At 51.5% G+C, this 10,000-nt stretch overlaps 1 protein-coding gene across 1 annotated transcript in view; it reads left to right on the forward strand.

Annotated features, from left to right (window-relative positions):
• Nucleotides 1-10,000, forward strand: part of LOC311326415 (F-actin-uncapping protein LRRC16A-like) — a gene marked incomplete at its 3' end in the record, with an annotated part of 173,673 nt that overhangs the window by 78,654 nt on the left and 85,019 nt on the right. Inside the window, 3 exon segments of the mRNA XM_084459308.1 lie at nucleotides 103-191; nucleotides 2,341-2,435; nucleotides 4,259-4,345. Of these exon segments, the coding sequence (XP_084315434.1) occupies nucleotides 103-191; nucleotides 2,341-2,435; nucleotides 4,259-4,345 (271 nt within the window).

A 10,000-nucleotide genomic window follows, 5' to 3' on the forward strand; every position in this document is an offset into this window, starting at 1 on the left:
ACTATGTTCTGTTTTTTTTAATGCACTGACCTGTGTGTGTGTGTGTGTGTGTGTGTGTGTGTGTGTGTGTGTGTGTGTGTGTGTGTGTGTGTGTGTGTCCAGTCAGCGGATGTGTGTGACCAGATCCTGAAGGTTGTGGCGCGCTCCGGTCGCCTGGAGGAGCTGGTCCTGGACAACGCAGGATTGAAAACGTGAGGCTCCATGAAACACTCAGTCATTCAGAGAGCTGACCGGGGCCCTGCTGTGAGGGCCCCCAGGACTAGAGGGGACTATGAGGGCCCCCAGAACTAGAGGGGACTGTGAGGGCCCCCAGGACTAGAGGGGACTGTGAGGGCCCCCAGGACTAGAGGGGACTGTGAGGGCCCCCAGGACTAGAGGGGACTATGAGGGCCCCCAGAACTAGCAGGGACTGTGAGGGCCCCCAGGACTAGAGGGGACTGTGAGGGCCCCCAGGACTAGAGGGGACTATGAGGGCCCCCAGAACCAGAGGGGACTGTGAGGGCCCCCAGGACTAGAGGGGACTGTGAGGGCCCCCAGAACCAGAGGGGACTGTGAGGGCCCCCAGGACTAGAGGGGACTATGAGGGCCCCCAGAACCAGAGGGGACTGTGAGGGCCCCCAGGACTAGAGGGGACTGTGAGGGCCCCCAGAACCAGAGGGGACTGTGAGGGCCCCCAGGACTAGAGGGGACTGTGAGGGCCCCCAGAACTAGCAGGGACTGTGAGGGCCCCCAGGACTAGAGGGGACTGTGAGGGCCCCCAGAACTAGAGGGGACTGTGAGGGCCCCCAGGACTAGAGGGGACTGTGAGGGCCCCCAGGACTAGAGGGGACTATGAGGGCCCCCAGAACTAGCAGGGACTGTGAGGGCCCCCAGGACTAGAGGGGACTGTGAGGGCCCCCAGGACTAGAGGGGACTGTGAGGGCCCCTAGGCCTGGAATAGCGGGGACTGTGAGGGCCACCAGGCCTGGACTAGAGGGGACTGTGAGGGCCACCAGGCCTGGACTAGAGGGGACTGTGAGGGCCACCAGGCCTGGACTAGAGGGGACTGTGAGGGCCACCAGGCCTGGACTAGAGGGGACTGTGAGGGCCACCAGGCTAGGCCACATCTCAAATCTCTCTCTGTACTGTGTTTTTTTCTTTCTTCCCCCTCATATGTTTGCTCTTCTGTTCTGTTGTGTGTTTGTGTTGCATGTATGTTCAGTATATTAACGATGCTTTTAATGAAACACCAACCTGCCCATGATGCCCTGGTGTAAATGATTCTTTGGCTACAATCAGGCATATCTACATTTAGGCCTATTGTTGAATGTTCATTAATATGCTCTGTCTCATCTTTAATAAATAAATAAACACACAGCTCTAGTGTAAACAAAGAAACAAGATAAACCAGAAATAAATAAAAATCAAACTTCCTATCTGAATATAAGTACTATAAAGTAGGGGCTCAATAACCAGACATGACAGATCATCACTTATTATTCTGCTGGTCTGACCAGGAACACTCAGCATTACCTGCCTGTTCTCTGCTGGTCTGACCAGGAGCACTCAGCATTACCTGCCTGTTCTCTGCTGGTCTGACCAGGAACACTCAGCATTACCTGCCTGTTCTCTGCTGGTCTGACCAGGAACACTCAGCATTACCTGCCTGTTCTCTGCTGGTCTGACCAGGAGCACTCAGCATTACCTGCCTGTTCTCTGCTGGTCTGACCAGGAACACTCAGCATTACCTGCCTGTTCTCTGCTGGTCTGACCAGGAGCACTCAGCATTACCTGCCTGTTCTCTGCTGGTCTGACCAGGAGCACTCAGCATTACCTGCCTGTTCTCTGCTGGTCTGACCAGGAACACTCAGCATTACCTGCCTGTTCTCTGCTGCATGAGAATGACTGTTCACTGAAGAGAGACCACATGCAGACCCGGACTATGTGAGACCACATGCAGACCTGGACTATGTGAGACCACATGCAGACCTGGACTATGTGAGACCACATCCAGACCTGGACTATGTGAGACCACATGCAGACCTGGACTATGTGAGACCACATGCAGACCTGGACTATGTGAGACCACATGCAGACCTGGACTATGTGAGACCACATACAGACCTGGACTATGTGAGATCACATGCAGACCTGGACTATGTGAGACCACATGCAGACCTGGACTATGTGAGACCACATGCAGACCTGGACTATGTGAGACCACATGCAGACCTGGACTATGTGAGACCACATGCAGACCTGGACTATGTGAGACCACATGCAGACCTGGACTATGTGAGACCACACGCAGACCCAGACGGTCCTCCTGATGCTCTCTCTGCCCACCTTCTCTGTTCTCAGGGATTTTGCCCAGAAGCTGGCCCACGCCCTGGCCCACAACGCCAGCTCAGCACTCCAGACCATCAACCTGGCCAACAACCCCCTGGAGGACCGAGGTAGGATCCGTCAGGTGACCATGCCCCCTGAGGAGAGGCAGGACCATACCTCACATTATTATGGGATGGATGTCAGCTGGTGTGTGTAGCTTGAACACAGGGCGAGCGCTCTGTCCACTCTCCCAGTGTGGATGTAGCAGGGGAGGAAGGAGGCCATACAAATGCCAGGACTGCTACGATACGATACAGTATGATATGACATCCTCCTCATTTGGCTGATGGCACAATACAGAACATTTGAATAGGTCTTGATATCACTTCAGTTCTTCAGCTCTTGCAGCACAGATAGTCAACGTTCCCCACAAAGGCTTTTGTACAATGCAGCTCTTTTCACAACCTGTTTCTATTCATGTTCATGCTGCTTCCACCAGCTGCGGACCGTTGCTAAAATCAAGCCCTTCCTCTCCCCCAGCGACCTCCAGGGGCTCATCCTCATGCTCATCATGTCACTCCTGGATTACTGTAACGCCCTCTATTCTGGTATTGCAGACAAAACCATCCTCCGCCTACAGCGCGTCCAAAATGCAGCTGCCAGGCAGACCACAGGCACCAAAATGAGACAGCTCATGTCCCCAGTCCTCCGCTCCCTTCACTGGCTCCCGCTGAGGCAGAGAGTGAAGTTTAAAACCCTCATGTTGGTCTTCAAAGCCCTCAACGGTCTTGCTCCAGCCTATATTGAGGAACTCCTACACCGATCCTCCAGCTCCAGGTCCCTCAGATCAAATGACCGAATGGGTCTGAAGATCCCGCGGGCCAACATGATAACAAAATGAGATAGGGCTCCCATAGGGCTTTTGAGGTGATGGCGCCGAAATTGTGGAACAAGCTACCGTTGAACATCAAGTCCGCAAATTCCCTAGGGACTTTTAAGGCCTTGCTTGAATCCCACCTTTTCGACCAAGATGGTCTCTAAGTTAGTTTGGTGCTGTTGTATGGCTGAGGTGTAATGTTTCAATGTTCCCTCTGTCTGTCTGATTGGTTGGTTGTTTGAAATTGTCCTCTTAAATGTTGTCCTGTACATTTGCTATTTCTTCCCTCGGGCCTCGCCCCGGGCCCATGTAAAGGTTGGATGGGGGGCGCATTATAAATGAAAATATCATATCATATCATGTCCTGCTGAGAGCCCCTGGGTCTGAAAGTGAGCTGTTCACGGGGCGCTCTGAATGCCTGGTCCAGATGACCGGGAGCTGCTTTTGTTACTTTTCTGAATTCATCAACATTGAGGACTTATGACTGCATTTAATATCGTCTCAGCCAGACTTCTTCTACCTGCTTCCAAATGGCGAGTTAACAGGATGTTGTTGAATAGCCCATTTGAATGCTTATAGTAGCTTAACTTCAGGTGGATAAATATTCCATCTGCCCCAAAGCCTTTGAACTTATTCAGGTTGCATGAATTAAAGATTAAAGACACCAAATATTCTGTGGCGGACCAAAAAGTGTGATCTAATGCAAGATGCAGCAGGAGACATGCGAGTAGCACTTCATCTGGTCATCAGTGGCCAACCGGTATCAAGCGCAGGTCCCCTGAGAGTCACTAACCTGATGAGCTGCATGACTGACTTATGTTCCTTCGCTTGAGTCAGGAAGTCCCACTCACACAAGTCTCAACCAGCCTTGTAAACCCAAGGTCCGACATGGGACCCTGTCACTTGACCATATTCAGAGAACATCCCCCACACTGAGGACTTTGGACAGACACCAGTAGATACAGTAGATATGAATGAAGACGCTGTCATGGCTGGTCTGGTGTTTATGTTACTGTATTAATGATGTACTGCTGATCATTCTTCATCGACCCTTCTCTTCTCTTCTTCCTCCAGGCATCGCATCTCTGGGGGCTCAGTTTGCCAAACTCCGTACGGGGCTCAAGCATTTGAACTTCTCCAAAACCTCATTGTCACCCAAAGGTAAATGTACTTGTACAGTACTTGGAGTGTTACCTTCCAAACTGTTAAAAGGTCCTAGTGGCTTACTAAGGTTATCTACATTGCTAAAAGGTACTAGTGGCTAAGTAAGGTTATCTACATTGCTAAACTCTAGCTCCTATGGTGGCTCGTAGCTCAGGAGGTAGAGCGGCTGGCTGGGGATCGCAAGGTCCCCGGTTTGATCCCAGCTCCCGGCATTGTGCCGAAGTGTCCTTGAGCAAGACATGAACTCGCTTACGTGCAGAGTTAGCATGTTCTTCCCGTGTTCACAAGGGTTTCCTCCCAAAGAACCCAATACGAAAAACATGCAGAAGAACAGATGCTCTTCAGTCTGGTCCATGGACTTGGTCTTGGTCCCTGGGCACCATGAATGATGGCTGCCCCTGGACAGCTTGGATGGGAGAAATACAGGGAACAATTTCTACTGCCCCCCCTGGAGTCCTGTAATTACTGTTCCTCTAAACCATAACCATGCTCATTAGAGTGTGTTACTGGAGGAGAGCATCTCTGTTCACACCTCATATTAAACCCTACACACATACTGCCAGGGTGATGGTAATGACACTCTAATTGATAGCACAGTTACACCAGGGTGTATATGCTTGTGTGTGGGTGTGGGTGTGCCTGTTTAGGTGTTTGTGTGTTTATGTGTGTGTGGAAGATCGATGGGTCACACCCAGTGATCACACCTGCACACACACAGTGATCACACCTGCACACACACAGTGATCACACCTGCACACACACAGTGATCACACCTGCACACACACAGTGATCACACCTGCACACACACAGTGATCACACCTGCACACACACAGTGATCACACCTGCACACACACAGTGATCACACCTGCACACACACAGTGATCACACCTGCACACACACACACGCTCAACCTTTCCTGGACCGTGTACCTGTGAGAGACCCGCTGGTCACCTGATGCCATCATCACACTGTTCCTATAGACTCCGGGGTCAGTGTGTGTTAGTCTCCTGGGTCCCTACCTGTCTCAGCTGCTTCAGGCGGGAACTCTGGGAGTGAGGTCATGTGACAGGACTCAAACAGACCTGGGAAGGGAACAGGCTTCAGCTCCACAGACCAGGTCTGACTGGGCACAGCACTAGACTGACTGCAGCATAGAGCCTTAGGAAAACAGACAAGAATCTTAAGTTGTGAGTATTTATACGAGCAAACCACATTTTACAATGGCCCGGAAAAGAATGGCCCTGTATGTAATGGTTCTTAATGGATTAAGGTCTAAATGAGTGGTGTCCTGCCGCTGAGTATTGATTTGAGTATGGATCAGAGTATTTATCTGGGTATTGATCAGTATCCGCTCAGGGAGAGCCCAGGCTGGTATTCTCCCAGATCAGACTGACTCATGGGTATTTGATCTCAGGGGTGGGACCATCGCTCAGTGGCTCGGCTCCCTCCTCCCAGTCTCCCATCCCTCCCGTGACCCTGCACCTCCCCCACTGACCACCTCCATAACCCAGAAAACACAGAGCGGCAGGTTCACCAGATCCACAGCTCGTCTCATCTCCATCCCAGGAAGATTAAGCACATTTGGTCAATTATCATTTGCAGTCACAGCCTCTGAGACCTGGAGCACTCTCCCTGAACACCTCATTAACACTCTCCCTGAACACCTCAATAACACTCTCCCTGAACACCTCATTAACACTCTCCCTGAACACCTCAGACACACTCTCCCTGAACCCCTCAATAACACTCTCCCTGAACACCTCAGAAACACTCTCCCTGAACACCTCAATAACACTCTCCCTGAACACCTCAGACACACTCTCCCTGAACACCTCAGACACACTCTACCTGAACACCTCAATAACACTCTCCCTGAACACCTCAATAACACTCTCCCTGAACACCTCAATAACACTCCCTGAACACCTCAGACTCTCCCTGAACACCTCAATAACACTCTCCCTGAACACCTCATTAACACTCTCCCTGAACACCTCAATAACACTCTCCCTGAACACCTCAATAACACTCTCCCTGAACACCTCAATAACACTCTCCCTGAACACCTCAATAACACTCTCCCTGAACACCTCAATAACACTCTCCCTGAACACCTCAATAACACTCTCCCTGAACACCTCAGACTCTCCCTGAACACCTCAATAACACTCTCCCTGAACACCTCAATAACACTCTCCCTGAACACTCCCTGAACACCTCAATAACACTCTCCCTGAACACCTCAATAACACTCTCCCTGAACACCTCAATAACACTCTCCCTGAACACCTCAGACTCTCCCTGAACACCTCAATAACACTCTCCCTGAACACCTCAATAACACTCTCCCTGAACACTCCCTGAACACCTCAATAACACTCTCCCTGAACACCTCAGACTCTCCCTGAACACCTCAATAACACTCTCCCTGAACACCTCAATAACACTCTCCCTGAACACTCCCTGAACACCTCAATAACACTCTCCCTGAACACCTCAATAACACTCTCCCTGAACACTCCCTGAACACCTCAATAACACTCTACCTGAACACCTCAATAACACTCTCCCTGAACACCTCAATAACACTCTCCCTGAACACCTCAATAACACTCTCCCTGAACACCTCAATAACACTCTCCCTGAACACCTCAATAACACTCTCCCTGAACACCTCAATAACACTCTCCCTGAACACCTCAGACTCTACCTGAACACCTCAATAACACTCCCTGAACACCTCAATAACACTCTCCCTGAACACCTCAGACTCTACCTGAACACCTCAATAACACTCTCCCTGAACACTCTCCCTGAACACCTCAGACTCTACCTGAACACCTCAGACTCTACCTGAACACCTCAATAACACTCTCCCTGAACACCTCAGACACACTCTCCCTGAACACTCTCCCTGAACACCTCAGACTCTACCTGAACACCTCAGACTCTACCTGAACACCTCAGACTCTCCCTGAACACCTCAGACTCTACCTGAACACCTCAGACTCTACCTGAACACCTCAATAACACTCTTCCTGAACACCTCAATAACACTCTCCCTGAACACCTCATTAACACTCTCCCTGAACACCTCAGACTCTCCCTGAACACCTCAATAACACTCTCCCTGAACACCTCAGACTCTACCTGAACACCTCAGACTCTCCCTGAACACCTCATTAACACTCTCCCTGAACACCTTAATAACACTCTCCCTGAACACCTCAGACTCTCCCTGAACACCTCAATAACACTCTCCCTGAACACCTCATTAACACTCTCCCTGAACACCTCAGACTCTCCCTGAACACCTCAGACTCTCCCTGAACACCTCAATAACACTCTCCCTGAACACCTCAGACTCTACCTGAACACCTCAATAACACTCTCCCTGAACACCTCAGACTCTACCTGAACACCTCAATAACACTCTCCCTGAACACTCTCCCTGAACACCTCAGACTCTCCCTGAACACCTCAGACACACTCTACCTGAACACCTCATTAACACTCTCCCTGAACACCTCAATAACACTCTCCCTGAACACCTCAATAACACTCTCCCTGAACACCTCAGACTCTCCCTGAACACCTCAGAAACACTCTCCCTGAACACCTCAATAACACTCTCCCTGAACACCTCAATAACACTCTCCCTGAACACCTCAATAACACTCTCCCTGAACACCTCATTAACACTCTCCCTGAACACCTCAATAACACTCTCCCTGAACACCTCAATAACACTCTCCCTGAACACCTCAGAAACACTCTCCCTGAACACCTCAATAACACTCTCCCTGAACACCTCAGACTCTCCCTGAACACCTCAATAACACTCTCCCTGAACACCTCAGACTCTACCTGAATACCTCAATAACACTCTCCCTGAACACTCTCCCTGAACACCTCAGACTCTACCTGAACACCTCAGACTCTACCTGAACACCGCAGACTCTACCTGAACACCTCAATAACACTCTTCCTGAACACCTCAATAACACTCTCCCTGAACACCTCAGACACACTCTCCCTGAACACTCTCCCTGAACACCTCAGACTCTACCTGAACACCTCAGACTCTCCCTGAACACCTCAGACTCTACCTGAACACCTCAATAACACTCTTCCTGAACACCTCAATAACACTCTCCCTGAACACCTCAGACACACTCTCCCTGAACACCTCAGACACACTCTCCCTGAACACCTCAATAACACTCTCCCTGAACACCTCAGACGGCGTTGCACACGTTGCTGTTCTCTCGTCTCTGTGATCTGCTCCTGGAGGTGTGCCAGGTGTGGTGATCAGCAGCCAGGCGGTCCAGTGGGGAGGGTTGGATCAGCAGCCAGGCGGTCCAGTGGGGAGGGTTGGATCAGCAGCCAGGCGGTCCAGTGGGGAGGGTTGGATCAGCAGCCAGGCGTTCCAGTGGGGAGGGTTGGATCAGCAGCCAGGCGTTCCAGTGGGGAGGGTTGGATCAGCAGCCAGGCGTTCCAGTGGGGAGGGTTGGATCAGCAGCCAGGCGTTCCAGTGGGGAGGGTTGGATAGCACAGAGGGGTTTTATGTGGTCCTTGTAGCGTTTCCGCTGTCCCCCGGGAGACCAACACCCTTCCTGGAGCAGCTGTAGAGAGCCTGTCGGGGGGGCCTCTGGGTGGGCATGCGGATTACAGGCCCTCCCCAACGCAGTGAGGAACTCTTCAATGCTGGGTGTCTGGGTCCACATGAGGGTGTCTGGGTCCACATGAGGGTGTCTGGGTCCACATGAGGGTGTCTGGGTCCACATGAGGGTGTCTGGGTGTCTGGGTCCACATGAGGGTGTCTGGGTCCACATGAGGGTGTCTGGGTCCACATGAGGGTGTCTGGGTCCACATGAGGCACCCTGACCTCAGGTCACACCCAGGTCAGACCCAGGATCTGTTCAGGCAGCGGGGGTGAAATGCTCCCACAGTTCTAATGTGCCTTTGGTCCGGGCTTCCGAGCCATATAGCAGTGTGGACAGACAGACTGCTTTGAACGCGCACACACACACACATGAACGCACACACACACACATGAACGCACACACACACACATGAACGCACACACACACACATGAACGCGCACACACACACATGAACGCGCACACACACACACACACACATGAACGCACACACACACACATGAACGCGCACACACACACATGAACGCGCACACACACACACACACACATGAACGCACACACACACTTCTGCTTTCCCTCCATCCTAGTTGTCCTTTTAGTCTGACAGCTGACAGGCCCTACAGTCTACATCATGTCTGATCACCTCTGCCTTTCCCTTGAGTCAGGCCGTTGTAAAGGTCAGAGTTCAGATGTGCTGTCACGTGACTGGGTCTAGCAGACGGTCAACCGGAGCCACCTCACCCTTGATCCCCGCTACTTATCACCACTGAACACATGGAGCCTCCTGAGGGCCACTAGACTAAATGAGTCTGACCTGCCAGTGCTCTCCTGTCCCAGAGGCCCCCCAGCCTGAGGCTGATAGGATGAACATGGTCCAGTAAACACTCGTTATCTGAGCCTCCCCTCCTCCTTGGTGGATTTTCAACTGCAGACTTATTTGTTTGTCAAATTAGCCCACGTACCTTTATCCCGACCAATTAGTGTTGCT

Source organism: Borostomias antarcticus (genome assembly GCF_949987555.1).
Source record: "Borostomias antarcticus genome assembly, chromosome: 27".
In the NCBI taxonomy this organism is placed as follows: Eukaryota; Metazoa; Chordata; class Actinopteri; order Stomiiformes; family Stomiidae; genus Borostomias; species Borostomias antarcticus.